At 39.3% G+C, this 24,856-nt stretch overlaps 1 protein-coding gene across 7 annotated transcripts; it reads right to left on the minus strand.

The window, feature by feature from the left end:
* Nucleotides 1-426: 426 nt before the first annotated feature.
* On the minus strand, nt 427-23,377 carry LOC117513949 (nucleolar protein dao-5-like). 7 transcript variants are annotated; one of them, XM_034174206.1, is made up of 11 exons: nt 23,236-23,377; nt 22,884-23,027; nt 19,451-19,591; nt 18,751-18,873; nt 11,707-11,817; nt 7,988-8,020; nt 6,340-6,450; nt 5,639-5,764; nt 4,102-4,236; nt 3,343-3,483; nt 427-1,278 (listed from the first exon to the last, which is right to left on the minus strand). In XM_034174206.1, exons 1-11 carry the CDS (start codon nt 23,279-23,281, stop codon nt 1,208-1,210), a joined length of 1,182 nt encoding a protein of 393 aa, XP_034030097.1. In that variant the 5' UTR covers nt 23,282-23,377; the 3' UTR covers nt 427-1,207. The 7 variants fall into 7 exon arrangements, with proteins under 7 accessions (XP_034030097.1, XP_034030096.1, XP_034030099.1 ...); XM_034174205.1 differs by having other exon boundaries at nt 427-1,281; XM_034174208.1 differs by lacking the exon at nt 6,340-6,450 and having other exon boundaries at nt 427-1,281; nt 5,639-5,752.
* Nucleotides 23,378-24,856: the final 1,479 nt, after the last annotated feature.

Genomic DNA, 24,856 nt, shown 5'->3' on the forward strand with positions numbered 1-24,856 from the left:
ACGGACATTAAAATTTCAGTCATTCATTAAAGTGAGATATGGTTGTAAATGGAAAATTCTATTTCATTTTGAAAGCAGTTTCAGTATTTTCTTTGAACAACTTATAGAACAAGAGACGTAACTTACATCCACAAGCAATCAAGCATTTAGAATTTCTAACAACAATAACAAAAAACGTCCAAGTAAAAGTCTAACTAAACAACAGGATAAGCAAATGGGTAACTCCATTGATGGGTAATTAAATATCTCAAAAACCAGAACAAAATTTGGTCCCAAAGTTATAATACAAGACTAAAAACATTACTTAAGCCATTAAAATGGCTATAAATTAAAAATTATTGAGTATTAAACATTACAAAGACAACAAGGACTTTTGATGGGTTTTATTTGGAGGGAGGTTCCATGGAATTCTGAATCTTTTTTTTCATGTTTTAATAAAGGTTTAACTTGTCCTCATCAATGTCACATCAACATATCTAGATATTTTCTTTGCTGCATTCTCAACTAACAACTTACAGAGCTAGACATGTAACTAAGTCTAAATAACAGGATTAACAATGGAGGAACTCCACTGACTGGAAATGAAATACCCTGAAATCCATTAAAATTGGTTCCCAAAGTTATAACGTGAGACTAAAAACACAACTTAAAATTAAGCAAGGAAAACATCAATGACTTCAGATTTGATCATATTAAACATTACACAGTGAGGACTTGTTTTGATCTTTTTTTTTTGGGGGGGGGGGGGGGGGGGGTATACCAGGGACTTCACAATCATCTTTTTTTTTTGTGGTTGTTTTAATACAGGGTTAACTAGTCCTCATCAATACCACTTCAGCATATCTTGACCCACCCTGGGTTATGACCACTTTGAAGTGCCTTGTGATTTTATATAAGCCCCTGCACTAATTTTTTACTTTAGTCAACTGTCTGAATATCTATTTTTCAAAAATGCATAAAAAAGACTTAATAATAATGTCTATATTATTATCCCTCCCATTATGTAATTAAAATATCCTTCATGTCAAGGCTGACCTTAAAGGTAATTTGAAACTTGCCCTGCACATGTCCAACCAAACATGTAGTGCTATGTACCAACTAGAAATAAAGTGAGACACACCCAACAATAACAATGAACTGAGCAACGTCAGCATCCAAACTCAGAAGTAAAAGGTCAAAAACTTATTTCATCATACTGTTAAACGCTTTATGTTTCTTCTGCTGATTCCTCAGAGTGATGACATTTAGTCCCAGTGAGTCCTTGAACATTGGGTGGCTCTGCTTTGGAGAAAAAGAAAAATGTGACTGTTATGTTGTTTGTTTGTTTTTAAATATAAAGGTACAGCAACAAAAACCAGACCAGACAGCATCTTTCAGCTATTATTTCAGATTAATATGGAACAAGATTCTCAGCAGATTTTCTAAAATAAATATTTCACTTCTACCAGAGTGTATCACCACCTCTCCAGGCTCATCTCATCTTGCTTTCTACTCTCACTACAGATCACGATGCACTCTGCAAACATCATAGTCCGTGGAAACTCCTGTCTGATCTCATCCGTCAGCCTGTCCATCACCACTGCAAATGGGAAAGAACTCAGAGCCGACTCTCGATGTCAGCTCACCTTCACCTTAAATGCATTTGTCACTCAAACTGTGTATCTCACTGCTGTCACACTGTTCTTGTACACATCCTGCACAACCCTCACATACTTCTCTGCCACTTTAGACATCATCATACAACACCACAAATCTTCTCTTGGCACCATCATAAGCTTTCTGTAAATCCACAAAATTATGCTGTAATGTAACATTGCCATCTAGTGGTAGTGCTCTTTCTCAGCATGAAGCCATACTGTTGACCACACATCTTCAATGCGTTTCCGAGCTTAGCTTCCACCACTCTTTCCCATAACTGCATGTTGTGACTGAAGAACTTTATGCCTCTGTAGTTACTGCAACTCTGCACATCACTCTTATTCTTCAAAATATACTCAACAAAAATATAAACGCAACACTTTTGGTTTTGCTGCCATTTTGTTTGAGATGAACTCAAAGATCTAAAACTTTTTCCACATACACAATATCACCATTTCTCTCAAATATTGTTCACAAACCAGTCTAAATCTGTGATAGTGAGCACTTCTCCTTTGCTGAGATAATCCATCCCACCTCACAGGTGTGCCATATCAAGATGCTGATTAGACACCATGATTAGTGCACAGGTGTGCCTTAGACTGCCCACAATAAAAGGCCACTCTGAAAGGTGCAGTTTTATCACACAGCACAATGCCACAGATGTCGCAAGATTTGAGGGAGCGTGCAATTGGCATGCTGACAGCAGGAATGATAACCAGAGCTGTTGCTCGTGTATTGAATGTTCATGTCTCTACCATAAGCCGTCTCCAAAGGCGTTTCAGAGAATTTGGCAGTACATCCAACCAGCCTCATAACCGCAGACCACGTGTAACCACACCAGCCCAGGACCTCCACATCCAGCATGTTCTCCTCCAAGATCGTCTGAGACCAGCCACTCGGACAGCTGCTGAAACAATCGGTTTGCATAACCAAAGAATTTCTGCACAAACTGTCAGAAACCGTCTCAGGGAAGCTCATCTGCATGCTCATCGTCCTCATCGGGGTCTCGACCTGACTCCAGTTCGTTGTCGTAACCGACTTGAGTGGGCAAATGCTCACATTCGCTGGCATTTGGCACGTTGGAGAGGTGTTCTCTTCAACTCTATGCGAAGGAGATGTGTTGCACTGCATGAGGCAAATGGTGGTCACACCAGATACTGACTGGTTTCCCCCCCCAATAAAACAAAACTGCACCTTTCAGAGTGGCCTTTTATTGTGGACAGTCTAAGGCACACCTGTGCACTAATCATGGTGCCTAATCAGCATCTTGATATGGCACACCTGTGAGGTGGGATGGATTATCTCAGCAAAGGAGAAGTGCTCACTATCACAGATTTAGACTGGTTTGTGAACAATATTTGAGGGAAATGGTGATATTGTGTATGTGGAAAAAGTTTTAGATCTTTGAGTTCATCTCATACAAAATGGGAGCAAAACCAAAAGTGTTGCGTTTATATTTTTGTTGAGTGTATGTAACCAGTATACTACTTCACTCCTCGGGCATCCTCTCACGTTCCAAGATTTTATTAAACAATCTGGTTTAAAACTGCACTGCCATCTCTCCCAAACAGTTCCATGTCTCTAATGCTAAAAGTGATGTTCATCAATTAAATCAGTGAAGACTGCTGTTGCAATGAAAACTTGCACCCTTTTGACTCTGTGGAACATACTGGAAGGATTGCATCGTGACTGGGCAATCAGTACCTGTTCCACTTTTGTTAACATCCCCAGACGGGTCAGCTTCTTCAACTGGGCACCTCGTGAGACATACTTTCAGGTCCATAGTCACTTGCGGGTGTGCAGCCTTCATTAAGGTTTCATCATGTGATCTGTTGCTTTTTGACCCTGACAAAATATAAACAAACAAAGAGCACCACTGAGATTAAGAGATCAGCATTTTTAAACCATACCATTTATCTAGTACCCACTACAAGAGGTACAGGCCATACTGTAATTTTATGTAATCTGTATGAGCTTTGAGGTGCATAGCTGAATTTGTTACTTAGCACAGGTGTTTTTCTTGGCAGTTTGGAAGTAGTGGCCCTCATTTTGGAAGCTGAAGCCTTTTTTTTTTTTTTGATGCACCTCTACGAGTATTTTTGTCAACATTAGCCCATGGTTTGTCATCCAGATCTTCATCGGACAGCTCTACCATTCTCTCACACACACACACACACACACACACACACACACACACACACACACACACACACACACACACACACACACACACACACACACACACACACACACACACACACACACACTTTCCTTTAAGCTTTTTGTAGGCTGTCAACAGAATTTCCTTTCATGCCACAGCCACAAACTCATCAATTATTTCTTAATTCAGCCTGTCTTCTATTGCCAATGAAAATGTCCAATTAATGCTTACTGTGACAGTATCTCATCTCTTATACATTGCTATTCCAACATCATCATAGGATATTTGCAATTCCCCCCTACCTTTCAGTAATTTGTCATCATGTCCTCGTTTTATTTTCTTTCTGTCTGTTGAACGCTTGAGACCTGCTGGAGCCTTTATCCTTCTCTTCATTTTTGACAAAGGTTCATCATCACTGGAAGACTCAGCATAATTAACTATAAAATAATTACAGAGAAAAATACATTTTTGGTTCAGGTGCTATGAGAAAGGCATGTGAGCGCTTTTTTTTTTTCTTTTTTACACTGAACCATGCATATTGCAGTGCTAGAACAACATTATGGCCATGCCTGGCACTCTACGTTTTCCTTTCCAGAGAGGGACAAGCATTGTTGGCACAACACGTTTTGCAAATGGAAACGAAGACTGCTTACAATGCCAATAGAGGCTTTGCACGTGACTAGCTGGTCACAATAGACTTGGCTGTGTAAACATTTCCTCTGTTTTTCAATGTTTTTTCTGCCATTACAAAATGGGTAGGGTTAGAAGCAGTAAAATAAAAAATAACGTGTCACTCAAACATTACTCATTTCGTTATGGCAGCCGCAGCTGGACCATGAAACAAAAAAAGTCGGCTGAGTTTTTCCACAATCCCACACCAACGTACACCAATGTCAGTAAAATTAATGATGAAAATTATCAGCCAGGGTAGAGTTAGAAAGAGTAAAATAAGGTTTAAAAAAAAAAAAAAAAGTCATGAAAATGTTACTCATTTCGTTATGGAAGCTGCACGGGAAAAAAGTAGGCCGAGTTCTTTTCCACAACCCCACACCAATGTACACAAAATTCAGTAAAGTTAATGATGAAAATTATCAGTAAGGGTCGAGCTAGAAAGAGTAAAATAAAATCTAAAAAAAACTGTGTGCTGTAATAACAATGTCCTCCATGTACAGAGAACAAAGGAAGGAATACGACCTGCGCTGTGGACTGGACCATGGGGGACAAAAAAAAAAAAAAAAAAGTTGGCTGAATTTTTCCACAATACCACGTCAATGTAGACAAAATTCAGTAAAGTCAATTATTAAGCCCTGAGTGTACTTACACATGCAGTGATAATGTCCTCCAGCAGCAGTCAAAGGAAACAACACACCCGGCGCTGTGCACAAGCGCCCAAAACTGCAATTTTGTCCATGTACCGGTGGAATTCAGTGCCAAAAAGATGCTTGACATGTTCAGTTACTCCACGATTAGGTTATCTCTAAGCTTGTCCCACACTTTGTAGTATGTATGTTGTTTCTCGTGTAAATAATCCTGGAAGCCCTGTGCATGACTGGCAGCATGGAGATGAGTGGCCAGGCAGTGGCCGGGTCACGTGACTACAAAGCTTCTATAGAACAGCATTGCCACCTGCCTGAAGAAGTTCAGCCCTAATACCTCTGATCCCTGCAGTTTTCTCCACCCTCAGCTGTCTTTACACATTTGCAATTTCATAGAGATAGGGTGGTTCCAAACTGTAAAAGCAGGGGGATTTTTGCCTGTAGTGAAATTCCTAAACTCAGTATCTAAATATTTGTACAGAAATGTAGTATCCTTGTAGATAAAATTGTTCATGCCACTTACCCTTCAATAAATTATGTCCACGTGCTGATTTTGGTTTCTTGTTGTGTGGTGAAGCCTTTAACCCTGTCCTCCTTTTTGCCAGTGGCTCATCATCTGCACTCTCAGCTGAATGCTCTGAATAGTTAACTATGAAGTTGTAGAGAAACATTTTGGTTAATGTTGGACTTTTGCAAGCCTGGGTCATGGTCTTCTGGTGAGCTGGGCATGCTTACTTTTGTCTCCTAATTAGTACCAAATATAAGATTATGTGCCCTTTAGGTGGCAATATGTTTGACAGCCACTTAAATATTTCAATCCGAATACTGTAACATGGTCAATAACAATTCACATGTGTTAAAAATAATATATCACATCCAATTTATTAAACCTAAATTCCAACTGAACTGCACTAACAATCAATTATGTGGTCATTCACAGCAGGACTGCAGAAGACGAGTGTTGCTGAGATGATGGCTGTGTCGCAAATGGAAACAAAGATTACTTGCAATGCCAATAGAACAGCATCTCTACCAGCCTGAAGACGTTCAGCCCCAATACCTCTGATCCCTGCAGTTTTCTCCATCCTCAGCTGTTTTAATATTTGCAATTTTGGTGGTCTCAAATTGTAAAAGCAGGTTTCTTTGCCTGTAGTTAAACTCAATACCTAAATATTTCTATTGAAATGTCACATTCTTGTGGATGAAACTGTTAATGCCACTTACTCTTCAACAAATTGCGTCTAGGTGTTGATTTTGACTTCTTGTTGTCCGAAGCCTTTAACCCAGTCCTCTTTTTTGCCAATGGCTCATCATCTGTGCTTTTAGCAGAATGCTCTGCATTGTTAAAAATAAAGCCAGACAACATTTTCTTGGTTAATGTTCGACCCTTACAAGCCTGAGTTGTGGTCTTCTGGCGAGTTATGTTTGCTAGGTTCACTCAGTGAACTAATGGAGAGCGCACTGTGGCTTAATATTTAGCACTGTTGCCTCAAAGCAAGAAGGCCAGGGCATCACTTCCTGTCTGATCCTTTCTGTATGGAGTTTGCTTGTTCTCCCCGTGTTCGTGTGGGTTCTCCCCAAATGCTCCGGCTTCCTCCCACTTCCCCAGACATGCAGGTTAGGTGAACTGGTGACTCTCAATTCCCAATAGCTGGTAGCTGTGAGTGCAAGTGTTAATACACCAAACAAAAATATGAATGCAACACTTTTGTCTTTTCTACCAATTTTCATGAGCTGAATGCAAAGATTTAATACATTTTCTACATGCATAAAAGACCTATTTCTCTGAAATATTGTTCACAGATCTGTATAAATCTGTGTTAAGGAGCACTTCTCCTTTGCTGAGATAATTCATCTCACCTCACAGGTATGGCATATCAAGATGATGATTAGACAGCATGAATTTTGCACAGGTCTGCCTTAGGCTGGCCACAATAAAAGGCCACTCTGAAATGTGCAGTTTTGCTTTATTGGAGGGATCTTGAGAGAGCTGTTTGCTTTTAACCATCATGAGATGTTTCTTGTGTGACACCTTTTTATAGTCCATCAGTTGGGACCAAACCAGCTAATATTAATTTGCACTGGAAAGGGGCAGGATTGCATTCTAATTACTGAGATTTCAGCTGGTATCTTGACTTTCCATGCCTCTTCACACCTTTTCTTCAGGTGTTCAATACTTTTTCCCTGTGTCATTATTACACATAATTTATGTACATATATGGTTTGATTTCTTTGTATGTGTGGATTATTGGTACTTGGGTTGTTACCAACATCTGCTGAAAATTTACCCCAGGTGGACTCCAATTAAGCTGTAGAAACATCTCAAGGGTGATCAGTGGAAACAGGATGCACCTGAGCTCAATTCTGAGCTTCATGGCAAAAGCTATGAATACTTACGTGCATGTGATTTCTTAGTTTATTTTTAATAAATTTGAAAAGAAAAAACACACATTGCCATTATGGGGCATCGTGTGTACAATTAGAGGAAAAAAAATTAAGTTCATTGGGATGATGCTTGTGTCGCAAATGTAAATGAAGATTACTTGCAATACATATAGAACAGCATCTCCACCAGCCCTAAGAGGTTCAGCCCCAATACCTCTGATCCCTGCAGTTTTCTCCACCCTCAGCTGTCTTAACACACGTAATCTCACAAAATTTTGGTGGTCCCAAATTAAAAGCAGGTTTCTTTGCCCGTAGTTAAATTCCTACACTCAATACCTAAATATTTGTATAGAAATGTAGTATCCTTGTAGATAAAATTGTTCATGGTACTTACCCTTCAATAAACTACGTCCACGTGTTGATTTTGGTTTCTTGTTGTCTGCTGAAGCCTTTAATTCAGTCCTCCTTTTTGCCAGTGGCTCATCATCTGCACTCTCAGCGGAATCCTCTGTATAGTTAACTACGAAGTTAGAGAATTTTTTTTTTTTGGTTAATGTTGGACTTTGCAAGCCTGGGTCGTGATCTTGTGGTGAGTTGTGCTTAGTTACTTTTCTCTGTTTGCAGAAATCTAGTCATCTTTTATAAGACATGTTGCACCGAAATCATAACAATTAAGATTTAGACTGTTTGTGACCATCTGATGATCCATCCAGATTACTTTGTGCACGTTCGTGACCGGTTTCAAAGTATACGGCATTCGCAACAAACAGCAACGGAGAATTCCGAAAACAAAGTACTCGTGTGTTTCCGACAGCGGTGACGTGACTATTAGAAACTTCCCAATGCATGCTTGAATGGAACATAGCTGCTAATGTTAAGAACAGGCACAGATTAATTCCAAACTTTACATAAGTGTGATGTGTTATGTTGACTCATTTTCAAGTGATAACTGTTTTGATGCAGTCACACTAAAAGAAACAGCCCTAAGAAGGTTTAGTGCACTTGCAGGCATTAGTCATAAACGCATCCTGTTAAAATCAAAACAAAAAGTGTTGTTTGTAACTGTGAAATATATATACATATATGCATGCAGTTTTTCTCTCATAAGTTTTTTTTTTTCCTACATTTTTCAGTGGGATTGCATTACTCTTTTTTTTTTTTTAAACAAAGAGATCAGTACTCATGTGGACCAAAGGGATATAGTAATAGGTTTATTTATTGACCTGAGAAAGGCTTGTGATACAATAGATCACAACATATTTCAAAAGATGGAACTGTACGGGATCAGAGGGGTGGCTTTGAACTGGATTAAAAATTACTGAAAAAAACGGAAACAGTTTGTTAAACTCGGGGATTGCTGTTTGTGGGCTTTCTCAGGGTTCTGTGTTGGGACCAAAATTATTTATTATGTATATTAACGATTTATGTAAAGTTTCGTATCTGTTTAAAGCAGTTCTTTTTGCAGATGATACAAACCTGTTTTGTTCAGGAGAAAATCTGCAGCAATTATTGTCCAATTTACATATTGGAAAGATAAAGTTAAAGAAATGGTTTGATATGAATAAATTATCACTAACTTTGTCTAAAGAAATTCAAATTCATACAAATTCAGTTAAATATACAAGGGGTAATCACAGAGCGTGCCAAAGAAAATAAGTTCTTAGGTGTTATTATTGATGAAAGAATTGGAAAGCTCATATTCAACATATTCAAAAGAAAGTGTCAAACGTATTGCAGTAGTAAATAAGGTAAGGCATGTTCTTGATTGCAAAGCATTTCATACTCTTTACTGTTCATTGGTTGCTCCCTACTTGGCTTACTGTGCTGAAGTTTGGGGCAATAATTACAAACTACATTGTAATCATTATTCATTCTTCAAAAAAGAGCATTAAGAATGATTCACAATGTAGGTTATCGAGATCACACCAATTCATTGTATATTAAATCTAAAATATTAAAACTCCACGATATGATTACGTTGAAGACTGTGCAATTAATGTATAAAGTGAAAAATAAGCAACTGCCCCTCAGAATTCAAGAATTTTTCAAGGAGAGAGAGGGAAAATGTAATTTAAGGGGCTTGTATCATTTTAAAATTGCTGGTGCTCGGACGACCAAGAAAGGCTTTTGTGTTCCTACTTGTGGCCCTAAAATATGGAATAATCTGGCGAAGGAACTCATGCGATGTTCAAATGTCAATCAGTTTAAATGCCAATATAAGGAACTGATGTTTTCTGAATATGTGAAAATTGTCTAAATTCTCTGAAAATGAAATTCATGTTTGAAGGACTATATAGCTGTTGGTTAAAGTATGGACAATTAAGTTATTGATTTTGTATTATTATTATTATTTTTTTTGTTTATGTGATGTGTGCTGTTATTGGTGTGGATATGACGAGGAATTTGAATTTATTGATTATTTCAAGATGTCTGATATTTGCTGTTGTGCTCACTTTGTTTTAGTTTTGTTGTGATAAGTAAAAGTTGCTGAGTTAAAAGGGGTAGGTGTATATAAGCTGTGCTTCTACCTACACCCTTTCGGTTACATGGGTTGACTGGCTGAGGAATCAGTTTTGTTTTATTTTATTTTGTTGCAAGTTCTTTCCTTGAACCAAATAAACTTGAACTAATTGTCTTGTTTGAACAACAGCTGAACCGGACTGATTTGTCAGACCTGCTCTTTTAAAGATTAAGCCTGGATGAAAAACAATTTTTTTTCCCCACACTTTCCTGTTACATTGAGGCTTGTAAACAGTAAACAGTTTGTAGTTTCAAAAACTGAAGCCCTTCATCACACCTCCCCCTCCTCCTGCGTTTTGGAAACATGAAGCCTTTAAACTGTAAAATAAACCGTAAATTTCTGAATATATCAGCATCTATGGACACAGAAGGAAGTCTGGATTATTTAATGAATGATTTTGATGGAGTTTTTTCCTTCTAAGATCAGATGGAGAGAGACGCTGTCCGCTCTGAGCTGCCGTCAGCAATGTGGATCACAGAATGCTGAAAGCAGCTGAATGCTGATTGAAATTGTAAAATAAAGCAAAACAACACTATAAGCTTGAAATACAACCGAACATTTCAGTTCAATTTTTTAGAAAATCCATGCTGGGCGGCACAATTTGAACCAGAGAGTCGCGCAGAAATTTGCAGTACCAGGCAGTGCCACCCACCGTACAGAGCCCAGATATATATCTGTCATTATGTTGCCTGGAAAAACAATGTCAGAGACATTCCACGTCCATGTACAAAGCAGCAATAAAACAGCTGAGCTGTGCATTAAAACAGCGTGCTGCGCACACACACATTCTCAAAGAAATATAAAAAAAAAAAGTTTATTTTCACTGAAAGGAACACAAAGCAAAAGATGAAAAAAAATTAACATGCCACTAACCCAATTGTAAAGATCTCCAAATAAAAAGTCCACAACATCAAAGAAGCTCCCACACATGCACTGCGATCTTCAGCCATGGAAAGGGTCCCCTAGTCCTTACTCGGATCGACAGCCAGAGATCATTTTCAAGTTCCGCTAGTCCTCAGGTACAGAGAGCCGGCCAGAGAATAATGTCCAGGGCCACTTGCCCTCAGGTTCTGATCACGCACACATAATGTCCAATCGCAGCTCTGCCTTCAGCTGAAATTCTGTCACAATTGTGGCAAGTTAGATAGAGAGTCCATTATCTCCTGAAACTAGTGTCTTATGAGTTTTTCCAATATGAGACATACATCCATGTGTCCAGAAGTCTGTAAAAACAGCATGGTGGAGACAGTCGATGTCCATGATCACAGCAACAGTAAACCAACATCCTGTGACACAACAGCAGAGTCACAACACTTTAAGTTCCAAAATCCACACACTCTGAAAAAGTTAAGAGTTTCGGGGTGAAGTGTGTCGTCTCCACTGTAAATCTGAGCCATCACTTTCAAATGAAAGCTCCGAAGCTTTGTTATCGGACATAACCGCATTTGTTTCGCTCTGTTTGCCAGCCATCGGGATGTTTCTGTTTTGCTAATATGAACGTCACATGCCGAGAATTGCAAAGTGAGACGTTTTCCAGAAATGCACCTGTTAACTCATTCAGGGAGAGCAATAAAAACATCACAGGCCACAAATTATGAGCGCATGTGTACGGAGAGACTTCCAATCAACTGGGACATTAAAAAACGTGCAGCCTGTCCTTTAAATAAAATGTTAGTGCCACTCACCTTTCAATAAATTGCATCCAGGTGTTGATTTTGACTTCTTGTTGTCCGAAGCCTTTAACCCAGTCCTCTTTTTTGCCAGTGGCTCATCATCTGTGCTTTCATCAGAATGTTCTGCATATTTAAAAATAAAGTCACAGGCAACATTTTTTTGGTTAATGATCAACTCTTGAGCCTGAGTTGTGGTCTTCTGGTGAATTGTGTTTGCTAGGTTCACAGACAATGACTGTGAACTGATAGAAGGTGGTACTGTGGCTTAGTATTTAGCACTGTTGACTCATAACAACAGTTTAGACAGACGGCCAGCTCCAGGAAAAGTCCTGGTGGATTCAAACTTCTTCCAGTTCAAGATGATGAAGGCCACTGTGCTCACTCAGACCTTCAAAACAGCATAAATGTTTCTGTATCCTTCCCCAGATTTGCACCTCCAGACAATCCTTTCTCTGAGGTCTACAGGTAATTCCTTTGAACTCATGCTTGATTTGTGTTTTGACATGCATTGTCAACTGTGAGACCTTATGAAGGTGTGTGTGCCTTTCCAAATCAAGTCGAATCAACTGAATTTGCCCCAATCGGTGGAAACAGGATGCACCTGAGCTGGCGAAGGCTGTGAATATTATATATATATATACACATATATATATACACATATATATATACACACATATATACATACACATATATACACCGTATTCGCATGTGTGAGCACTCTGGGCGTTCTGCGTGGAATTCTGCTTGAAGTCGGGGTAGATGTCTGCACACACTCAGCCAAATATTGCGTTTGTCGGACCACCCATTTCAATCAAATGTCTGATTTCCTCACAAATAAAGAAAAAAAAAAATCACCTGTCTGTTTTTTTCTCCCCCATCATTTTGTCATAAATGTGTTCCTTGTCAGCTGATGTGTGGCACAGCAAAAAAAAAAGGGTGACATGACTTGTCAGTTTTCAATAGTAACCATATGTTAAAACAGAAAACTCTGGCATTCATGGAAGCTTCAAAACCTCCTACCTGTTTAAATCCATGCAACCCTGCAGTTAAATAATCTGTTTGCTACTGTCTATGATTCCTGCTCATTAAGATAAAAATATTATGCAATGCTAAAATACCCCCGGCCACATGATCATTGTCTTCTTTATAATTTGTAGTTGTTTAATTGGTATTCCAGTGCAAAGTGTGTGCGTGTATATATATATACATACATACATACATACACACACAGAAAACACAAGGGAAGCACCTCCTATGAAGTGCTTCCCTTGTGTTTTCTGCTGCGCATCATTTAGTTTTAGCACGCACAAGCACACTGAGTACCAGTTATGTGCATGCCTGTATATACAGTATATATATATGTGTGTGTATGTATGTGTGTACATACATACATACATATAAATAAAATAAATTATACATTTACTGTGATTTACATTAATCATTAAGATCCTATTGTCTTACACACAATTTGTACATACATGAGTTTTTGACAAGAGTGGAAGTTAGCTTTGAGTTAGCAGAAGCTAACTTGCACGCTGACGTCCATGAAATGTCTTGTAAATCATTCCAGAGGTGTTATCAGGTTTCAGGAACAGCCTTTTCAGCTTTAGAAGTGTTTATTTCATGCTAGCTTTTACATAATATATGAGAAACATAGTACAGCATATAACTGTAAGAATCATTCAAATCCGGTTACAAGCACCTAAATGTGACTGTGCATACCTTTTGGTACATATTGTAGAAAAATAACTTTAGCCATTTGAATTTTCAATAGTGGGCCAAGTCGGAGTCAACTGACGAATTGCACAGGGTCAAAATTAAAAAATGTTCCAATCGTACTGAAAGTGATACCACATTATGTATCCGATGACAATGATTCCAAAAAGGTATAGTTTGGACTACCTATAACTGAATGTTCTGGAATTATGGGGTAAAAACAGCAAGAATGGTGACAAAGGTCAGTTTCAGTTTCTAATAGGATTAACAAATTGAATAGTTCTGATTGTGTTGAATGTTTGGTCTCCAAAGTAAAGGTCAAACAATGTCAACGTCCACTGGATTCTATGACATGCGACATATGTTACCCCGTAACATGATAACTAAGCATGACACATGGTGCAAACTATTCCTTTTTAAAATCCTACTAACTCAACCAATAATTTGCATCATGTTTTAACATAATTGGAGCAACTTTAACTTTTGACCCCTGCACAAACTGAAAGGGACCTTTGTCGCCATGCTTGCTGTTTTTACCCCATAACTCCAGAACATTCAGTCACACTATACCTTTTTGGAATCTTTGTGATCAGACACATAATAATACAATAACATGCTTCTGGAGGACAGTATGCATTTTCAGAGGCCCAACGTCCATGCCCAGTCACCCAAAATGACTATCTGAATATCTGTCATTGCGGGTGACGGCATGGACGGAAACATCTCAAGATATAAACCAAGTATTGAACTTGTCATCATTTTTCTAAGTAAATATATTTCTAAATGTCCTACTGACATGACATTTTCACCAGATGCCAGTAACAATGCACACTGTGCACACAACTCAGCCACATGGAGTGTGCAGCCAGTACATTCTGAGTGCCGGTCCCAAGCCCGGATAAATGAGGAGGGTTGCATCAGGAAGAGCATCCGGCGTAAAACAAGCCAACCAAGTATGCAGACTAAGAATTGAATTTCCATACCGGATCAGTCGCGGCCCGTGTTAACAACGTCCGCCACCGGTGCTGTTGCCCAACAGGGTGCCGGTGGAAATTGGGCTACTGCTGGGCGAAGACGACGAAGAAGAGGAGGAGAACGTTTCCACAAACGGGGAGAACAAGAAAACTGGAAGGGTGGAAATGAGAGTGGGGACTTTGAATGTTGGTAGTATGACTGGTAAAGGGAGAGAGCTGGCTGATATGATGGAGAGGAGAAAGGTAGACATATTGTGTGTGCAAGAGATCAAGTGGAAGGTAAGTAAGAGCAGGAGCATCGGCGGTGGGTACAAGTTGTTGTACCATGGTGAGGACAGGAAGAGAAATGGTGTTGGGGTCATTTTAAAGGAAGAGTATGTTAAACGAGTGTCTGACAGGGTGATGTGTGAAGTTGGAAATTGAAGGGGTGATGATGAATATCATCAGTGCATATGCCCCACAGGTAGGTTGTGAGATGAAGGAGAAAGAAGATTTCTGGAGTGTGTTAGATGAGTTGGTGGAGAGTGTGCCCAAGCATGAAAGAGTGGTGATAGGAGCAGACTGCAATGGGCATGTTGGTGAAGGGAACAGAGGTGATGAGGAAGTAAAGGGTACATAAGTTTTCAAGGATAAGAATGAGGAAAGAAAGATGGTAGTTGATTTTGCAAAAAGGATAGAAATGGCTGTGGTGAATACCTACTTAAAGAAAAGGGAGGAGCACAGGGTAACATATAAGAGTGGAGGAAGGTGCACACAGGTGGACTACATTCTTTATAGGAGATGCAAGCTAAAAGAAATCAGAGACTGTAAGGTGGTGGCAGGAGAGTGTCGTTAGACAGCATAGGACGGTTGTTTGTAGGATGACTTTAGAGGTAAAGAAGAAGAGAGTGAGAGCTCAAGCAAGGATCAGATGGTGGAAGCTGAAGGAGAAAGACTTGTGTGAAATTTAGCGTGCAGGTGAGAGAAACATTGGTTGGAGGGGAAGCAATTTTGGACAACTGGAAAAGTACTGCAGATGTGGTGAGGGAGACAGCTAGGACAGTACTGGGTATGACATCTGGACAGTGGAAGGAAGACAAGGAGACTTGGTGGTGGACTGAAGAGGTCCAGGAAAGCATAAGGAGAAAAAGGTTGGCGAAAAAGTTTTGGGATAGTCGGAGAGATGAAGAAAGTAGACAGGAGTACAAGGAGATGCAGCGTAAAGGCAAAAAGAGAAGTGGCAAAAGTGAAGGAAAAGGCATATTGCGAGCTGTACAAGAAGTTGAATAGTAAGGAAGGAGAAAAGGACTTGTACCAATTGGCCAGACAAAGGGACAGAGCTGGAAAGGATGTGCAGCAGGTTAGGGTGGTAAAAGATGCACATGGTAATGTGCTGACAAGTGAGGAGTGTGTGCTGAGAAGGTGGAGGGAATATTTTGAAGAGCTGATGAATAAAGAAAATGAGCGAGAGAAAAGGCTGGATGATGTGGTGAGAGTAAATCAGGAAATACAAGAGATTAGTAAGGAAGAAGTGAGGGCTGCTATGAAGAGGATGAAGAGTGGAAAGGCAGTTGGTCCAGATGACATTCCAGTGGAGGCATGGAAATCTCTAGGAGAGACGGCAGTAGAGTTTCTAACCAGATTGTTTAATAAAATCTTGGAAAGTGAGAGGATGCCTGAGGAGTGGAGACGAAGTGTGCTGGTTCCTATTTTCAAGAACAAGGGTGATGTGCAGAGCTGCAGTAACTACAGAGGCATAATCTTGATCAGCCACAGCATAAAGTTATGGGAAAGAGTAGTAGAAGCTAGGCTTAGAAAACAGGTGAAGATCTGTGAGCAGCAATATAGTTTCATGCAGAGAAAGAGCACTACGGATGCAATGTTTGCTCTGAGAATACTGTTGGAGAAGTACAGAGAAGGCCAGAAAGAGTTACATTGTGTGTTTGTGGACTTAGAAAAAGCTTATGATAGGGTGCCAAGAGAAGAGCTATGGTATTGTATGAGGAAGTCTGGAGTGGCAGAGAAGTATGTTAGGGTAGTGCAGGACATGTACAAGAATAGTGTGACAGCGGTGAGATGCACAGTCAGAATGACAGACTCATTCAAGGTGGAGGTGGGATTACACCAAGGATCAGCTCTGAGCCCTTTCTTGTTTGCAGTGGTGATGGACAGGTTGACGGATGAGATCAGACAGGAGTCCCCATGGACTATGACGTTTGCAGATGACATTGTGATCTGTAGTGAGAGTAGAGAGCAAGTTGAGTCTAGTCTGGAGAGGTGGAGATATGCTTTGGAGAGAAGGGGAATGAAAGTCAGTAGAAGTAAGACTGAGTACATGTGTGTGAATGGGAGGGAGCCCAGTGGAATAATGCAGTTACAAGGAGTGGAAGTGCAAAAGTAGATGAGTTTAAATATTTGGGGTCAACTGTTCAAAGTAATGGAGAGTGTGGTCGAGAGGTGAAGAAGAGAGTGCAGGCAGGGTGGAGTGGGTGGAGAAAGGTGGCAGGAGTGATTTGTGACCGAAGAATATCAGCAAGAGTGAAGGGGAAAGTTTACAAGACAGTAGTGAGACCAGCTATGTTGTATGGCTTAGAGACGGTGGCACTAACAAAAAGACAGGAGGCAGAGCTGGAGGTGGCAGAGCTGAAGATGTTGAGATTCTCTTTGGGAGTGACAAGAATGGACAAGATTAGGAATGAACATATCAGAGGGACAGCTCAGGTGGGACGGTTTGGAGACAAAGTCAGAGAGGCAAGATTGAGATGGTTTGGACATGTGCAGAGGAGGGACCCAGGGTATATAGGGAGAAGGATGCTGAGGATGGAGCCACCAGGCAGGAGGAGAAGAGGGAGGCCAAAGAGGAGGTTTATGGATGTGCCTAGGGCGGACATGCAGGTGGTTGGTGTGACAGAGGAAGATACAGAGGACAGAGTGAGATGGAAACGATTGATCTGCTGTGGCGATCCCTAATGGGAACAGCCAAAAGACAAAGAAGAAGCCAGTAACAGTGCACACAAAGAAACCAAAAGAAATAAGTACAGAAGTTAAGATATGTGTAATAAAGCGATGCCTGGGAGAAGTGGCACGTCGTGTGTTTGGCACCATTCTCTGTGGAAGAAGTTGAGGATTTATTCTTATTTGCTTTTATGGCAGGAGGGCTTTTGCTGATTAGGTGCTGCCTTGACCTACCGGAAAATTGGCAAGACGGCTGCTACCAAAACCACAACCCCATACCTGTCCGTCATGATTAATGAGGTGGGCAAGGCGGTACAATCTCAGACTGCATTAACTCTTGAACTTAAACGTAAATTGGAAATCATCTCGGAGCAAATGTCTGCCTTGCAAAGGAACTGATGTTGGAGACCAGTGAATATATTCACAATTGGATTTGGACAGTTAAAGACAGGCAGTATTGGAACTCTGTGCTTCTCTGCCTAACCCAAACATGGCAGCCTAATCAGCTACCAAAGGTTAAAATGCCCCGTTTGCTGTCCTCCAGAAGGATTTCAACAGCTATGGTGATGCCTGTGGCTCCTTTTCATTTGCCCTCCCCTACAGTCTGCGGTTGTCCTCAAGGCAACTCCAGACTCTACGCATACACAGACAGAGACTGATATGAATTTATCTGCATATATGACGCACAACCCCACCTATACCCCCTCCCTTGTGTTTTTGTGACGACGAATTGCCCTTTTAGGGATCAATAAAGTTGTTTGACTCATGAATCTTGAAAAATGATTGAACATATAAAGAAAGAAAGGTGCAAAAAGGCATGGAAAGCCAAGATACAAGCTAAAATCTATCAGTAATTAGAAAGCAATCCTGCCCCTTGTCAGTTCAAATTAATATCAGTTGGTTCAGTCCAAACTGATGGCGTATAAAAACGGTGTCCCATTACTAAGGTGTCACACAAGAACCATATCATGATGAGTAAAAGCAAAGAGCTCTCTCAAGATCTTTGCAACCTTACTGTTGCAAAACATACTGATGGTATTGATTACTTACTGAAATCTATTTAATACTTCGTACAAAAGCCTTTGTTGGTAATGATGGATGCACGCATACCCTAACAGAGTGTAGGGAATTACAATTCAACACCTCCTAGGCTTTACAACGAGTGGAGGGAATTAAAAAAAAGAAGGGCAAAAGAACCCCCCCCCCCCCCCACCACCAAAAAAAAAAAAAAAATCAATGTAACATTGATGATTCTTGCACACAGTAGGTTGTCTCTTTAACCCAATACTCCATTTATCCATTTATGAAGCAAGGTACTGGAATTACTTGCAAATAAAACTATTAATAATGAAATAAAATAATAATAATAATAAAAAATCCCATTTTATAATTTAGCATCCCTTTGGCCAATGAGTTTTTCGGTGACACCTACCTTTCAGTAACTTGTTTCCACCTCTTTTTGTTTTCTTGCCATCTGATGAATATGTAACTTCTAACTGAACCTTTAGCCTCTTCTTTTTTGATAGTGGCTCATCATCTGTGTCACTGGAACACTCTGCATAATCAACAATTAAAAATGTTTGCATTTTTTTAATGAGTTCTGTTACCATGAGAAAAATGCGTTAAATGAGCTCAGGTTCATACAAGGCCTTGCTTAATACACCTGGGGAGAATCAACATTTTTACATTTTATTTATATGTGCACTGAACCAAGTGTTTTAATCACAGCAGGGTACACTACTGTACAATTCCTTTGTAATTGCAGTCCTAACAGTCAACAGTCAACAAAATAATAACACAACCATTCTTCAGAATATCTTCCTTTGTGTATTTTCTTTTATTTTTTTATTTGACCAATAAAATGAACAATCATTGATTGTTTTGAGGAATGTGGTTTTGACATTCCAAAAACAATGTCATTTTAGTCATTATATACAGTGAACTTACATTATTGCATCAATTCTGTGTCCCCACCCCCAGGCACATACACTTTTTCTTTCTTTTTTGCTTAAAAACTGTTGTTGTTATGTTTGATTTGAGGAAACTACTTTGAATTCCATCATCTACTCCACAGTTTTTGGAAACTGTTTTGTAATCTAGTGTGTTTTGGCCAACGTACTAGTGCTACTTACCTTTCAGTAATTTGTCGTTGCGTTTTAATGGTTGTTTGCTTTGTGATGAAGTTTTTTGCTTTGAAAGAGACTTTAAACTTGTCTTCAGTTTTAAAAGTGGCTCATCATCAGCACTCATACTGGAAGACTCATCTTCAGACTCTGCACAGTTAAATCAGAAAGAAAATTATGGAACAAAATACATTTTTATTTCATGTTGGCTAGAGGTGCACCGATCACGATTTTTTAGGCAGATCACCGATCACTGAAATTTTGATCTGCCGATACCGATCAAGGCCTCTACCGTTCAAGTACATATTTGGATCATGCCCAAAATAAGGATATAGGTCTAATGTATAGGACTATTTTTGCATTAAAACTTAATGATGAAAACAAAAAACATGCATTCAAATAAAGACACTAGAATAAACTGCCAACTTTTGTTTTATTATACTGACTTTGTTCTACCAGCAAGCTTTTTTTTCCCCCCATGTTTCATGTTGCTCAGGTTACAGCCTACAGAGAATACGTTGAGAATGTAAAATACAGCCCTCATTCTATGGGGTTAAAATTGTCTCATTAATATTTGTAAATGCACACAAGGTGAGCTACAAATAATCATTGATTTGCAAATGTGTTCAGATATCCACAAATGCAAATTTCATATTTGTAACTTGTAAATTGGTCTTTGCAAATAATGTTGTATTTGCAAATATAAAACTTAATTTGTAAAAAAAAAAAAAAAAAAAAAAATTACATTTGTAAAACTGGAAATTGTATTTGTGAATTGAGTTTCAGCATTTGTGGATCACCAATTACATGCATTCATCGCTTTCCTCTGTGACGTCATTTTGAGACATTTTCGCGAAATCCACAGATCCACAAACAAATGCCTACTGATTCACAAATACACACTCACGCACACTGAATATCCACTAGATGGCAGTGTGGTTCCATTCATTACACAGCAGTCTATTTAGATCTCTCAGAGCCATTTGACTCATTTTTACTTCTGATATGAGCTGAACGGACATGGACTACATTAGATGATGGCGACTGCTCTCCATTATGAAGCGCAAAATACGACAACGGAGACCCCGGACTGTTGAACACTTAAAGTCATACATCAAGCAAGAATGGGAAAGAATTCAACCTACAAAGCTTCAACAATTAGTTTCCTCACTTCCCAAATGCTTATTGAGTGTTGTTAGAAGGAAAGGTGATGTAACACAGTGGTAAAAATACCACTGTCCCAGCTTTTTTGAAACATGTTCCCAACATCCCCAAAACTAACACCTGCATCAAATCAGATCTGCTCGTTAGTCTGCATCTAAAAAGGAGTGATCACACCTTGGAGAGCTGTTGCACCAAGTGGACTGACATGAATCATGGCTCCAACACGAGAGATGTCAATTGAAACAAAGGAGAGGATTATCAAACTCTTAAAAGAGGGTAAATCATCACGCAATGTTGCAAAAGATGTTGGTTGTTCACAGTCAGCTGTGTCTAAACTCTGGACCAAATACAAACAACATGGGAAGGTTGTTAAAGGCAAACATACTGGTAGACCAAGGAAGACACAAAAGCGTCAAGACAGAAAACGTAAAGCAATATGTCTCAAAAATCAAAAATGCACAACAAAACAAATGAGGAACGAATGGGAGGAAACTGGAGTCAACGTCTGTGACCGAACTGTAAGAAACCGCCTAAAGGAAATGGGATTTACATACAGAAAAGCTAAACGAAAGCCATCATTAACACCTAAACAGAAAAAAACAAGGTTACAATGGGCTAAGGAAAAGCAATTGTGGACTGTGGATGACTGGGTGAAAGTCATATTCAGTGATGAATCTCAAATCTGCATTGGGCAAGGTGATGATGCTGGAACTTTTGTTTGGTGCCGTTCCAATGAGATTTATAAAGATGACTGCCTGAAGAGAACATGTAAATTTCCACAGTCATTGATGATATGGGGCTGCATGTCAGGTAAAGGCACTAGGGAGATGGCTGTCATTACATCATCAATAAATGCACAAGTTTACATTGATATTTTGGACACTTTTCTTATCCCATCAATTGAAAGGATGTTTGGGGATGAAGAAATCATTTTTCAAGATGATAATGCATCTTGCCATACAGCAAAAACTGTGAAAACATTCCTTGCAAAAAGACACATAGGGTCAATGTCATGGCCTGCAAATAGTCCGAATCTTAAAATCTGAAAATCTTTGGTGGAAGTTGAAGAAAATGGTCCATGACAAGGCTCCAAACTGCAAAGCTGATCTGGCAACAGCAATCAGAGAAAGTTGGAGCCAAATGATGAAGAGTACTGTTGGTCACTCATTAAGTCCATGCCTCAGAGACTGCAAGCTGTTATAAAAGCCAGAGGTGGTGCAACAAAATACTAGTGATGTGTTGGAGCGTACTTTTGTTTTTCATGATTCCATAATTTTTTCCTCAGAATTGAGTGATTCCATATTTTTTCCCCTCTGCTTGGTCTAAAAAAGTAACCGTTACTGACACAATTTTTTCCTGATTTCGTATAGTGTTTCTTAAAGCCAGAAAGTTACCATTTGAAATGACTTTAGGTTTGTGTCATGTCTGTGCTCTGCTTTTTTTCTACAAAATTAAACATTTGAATGAACATCCTCCGAGGCCGGTGATTCCATAATTTTTGCCAGGGGTTGTATAAACCATTCCATAGTTACAGACTATGGCTCTTAAATATCTTTTCTTTGTGGTGTATTCAACTGAATATAGGTTGAAGAGGATTTGCAAATCATTGTATTCTGTTTTTATTTATATTTTACACAACATCCCAACTTCATTAGAATTGGGGTTGTACTCAAAGTGTTCATCCACCATGTGTTTGTCTATGCCTCACTTACAAGCTTGTGTTCATGCTGAACCTGATCACACCCGATACTGTCTGAATTTTTGCGTTTGGAATAAATGGAGTACAATCTCACAGTATGATTTAAAATTGTGCATCGCAAAGAATATCAATAAAACAGTTACTGATAATAGACGATTGATGCTCTGATGTGTTGTTCATGCAGGACCTGATATTTTTCTATATATTCTGTGAAGCAGCTGGAATCAGTCCTCACTCTGCAGCTTGTCCTCTCTTCCATTGGCTAATGCTACCTGCTCCTTCCTTTACTTTCCAAGAGAGTTAACCTCAAACTATTGGCTCTTTCGAATTGGCGTTCTCCGTTTGCTGATTGAAAATACAGACTTAATTCAAATTCCTCACACTGCCTCAACAACAAACGGTGACTCTGGCCAGCTCCAGCCTGAAGGCCCCACAGATATCAATAAACTAGCCTTGTTAAATGACAGTGTTCACCAAAGTTTTAGGGAAAAATTGTGAGGGGTTGTAATAAATGCATGGTAAGAGAAGTAGTTGACTTCAAGTCCTACAACTGCAAAATAGTGACTGTGTAGTCAGTACCTATTCTGGTCTTATTGTGGTCTCCAGATAGATCAGCTTCTTCAGCACGGCACTTGATTAGAGATACTCTCAGATCTTTCGTCACGTGTGGGTGTGCAGCTGCCCTGTTTATGGTCTCAGCATCTGTTCTGTTGCATGATGACCCTGACAAAATAATAAAAATAAATAAACCCATGGCTGCCTTAGGAAAAGGTTTACAAATCACTGCTTAAAGTATTCACAATACTAATTTACCTAGTAGATTGCTGCACACCTTAACCACATTAAATATCCAGCACATCTATAGAAGCACAGTGTACATTTTTTATTTGTCACCTTCAGGAGCTTAGAAGTGCATGAGTAAATTCTTTACCTGGCATATGTGCTTTTCTTGCTTGTTTGGAAGTAGTGGCCCTCATTTCAGAAGCTGAAGCCTTTGTTTATCTAATGAACCTTGATGATTCTTTTTCACACCCTTACTCCAGGATCCATTGTTTGAATCTTCATCAGGTGAAACTGCAGGTCACATCAGCAAAAATATTACAAGAGAACCATTTGTCGGGTAGGTCATCTGGCAAGTTAACATTCAAGTATTTATCCTCATATTCATGAAGAACTGAGATAGGAGATGCATTTTCAATGTTAAGTCCACAGTTAAGTCACAAACGTTCACTCATGATTAAAATTTCTCAAATCCGTAAAGACGTTTTATGCACTGACGATAACTAATTTTTCTGGATGATATACTCTCAGAAAATATTGTGGTAAAATGATATCACAATAATTACAATGATATAACATTGCATAAAATGTTTGTGTATCCTTTCAAAGAGCAATGAACTTTAATTCTCAAGAATATTCAACACTGGAATTAAAAAAAAAATTAAATGATCCTAAATCAGTTCTTCATATTTCCAAAGGGTGGTATGGGCAAATGGCACCTCAGTGACTGAAGTAATGGGCCATTTTCTCCATATGATGGCCTTTCTGAAATATCAGTGAGCATATGCAAAGTGGAACAAAATAAAATAAATAATTCAAGATTTGTCATGTTGTTTATCTGTTGTAAGATCGACAACTTGAGCAAATTAAGGCTAAAATTAAATATGATGCACATAGGGTTGGGCGATATGACCTAAATTTAATATTGCGGTATAAATTTAATCCCTTCACGGTAACGGTATATACCGAGATATAAACTTCAGTGTAAAAATTATAATGGAAGTGTTTCTGAATGGGTTACATAGTCCCTTAGCAAAGCTAAATAAATAAAAGCTTTTACTAAGGAGTGGCTTCTGTCTGGCCAGTCTATCATACAGGCCAGATTAGTGGATTGCCGCAGAGATGGTTGTCGTTCTAGAAGGTTCTCCTCTCTCCTCAGAGGAATGCTGGAGCTCTGACAGAGTGACCATCGGGTTCTTAGTCACCTCCCTGACTAAGGCCCTTCTCCCCTAATCGCTCAGTTTAGATGGGTGGACAGTTTTAGGAAGAGTCCTGTTGGATCCAAACTTCTTCCATTTACGGATGATGGAGGTCACTGTGCTCATTGGGACCTACAAAGCAGCAGAAATGTTTATGTAACCTTCCCCAGATTTGTGCCTCGAGACAATCCTTTCTCAGAGGTCTAAGGGCAATTCATTTGACTTCATGTTTGGTTTATGTTCCGACATGTCCGTCAACCGTGGGACCTTATATGTAGACAGGTGTGTGCCTTTCCAAATCATGTCCAATCAACTGAATTTACCCCAGGTAGACTCCGATTACGCTGTATAAACATCAGTGGAAACAGGATGCACCTAAGCTCAATTCTGAGTTTCATGGGAAAGGCTGTGAATACTTCACTTAACTCCTACATTAACATCACTTTAAGCAGATGGGATGAGTTCATCAATGAAATCACCTAGTGGAGTTGGTAGTTAAAAAGAAAACAGCAAATTTTCCCAGTACACAAAAACAAACAAGGTACAGCACACTGTATTTGCAATCCACCATAC

The sequence above is a fragment of the Thalassophryne amazonica genome, chromosome 7, assembly GCF_902500255.1.
Source record: "Thalassophryne amazonica chromosome 7, fThaAma1.1, whole genome shotgun sequence".
In the NCBI taxonomy this organism is placed as follows: domain Eukaryota; kingdom Metazoa; phylum Chordata; class Actinopteri; order Batrachoidiformes; family Batrachoididae; genus Thalassophryne; species Thalassophryne amazonica.

Bases quoted from the DNA above. Each gene is read 5' to 3' on its own strand.
- LOC117513949 (XM_034174205.1), bottom strand. From the start codon at position 23,281: ATGAGGGCCACTACTTCCAAACAAGCAAGAAAAGCACATATGCCAG. The intron at 23,028-23,235 runs GTAAAGAATTTA...TTATTTTGTCAG, and splicing joins AAGAAAAGCACATATGCCAG to GGTCATCATGCAACAGAACA. The intron at 5,765-6,339 runs GTAAGTGGCATT...ACAACTTCATAG, and splicing joins TAGACGCAATTTGTTGAAGA to TTAACTATTCAGAGCATTCA.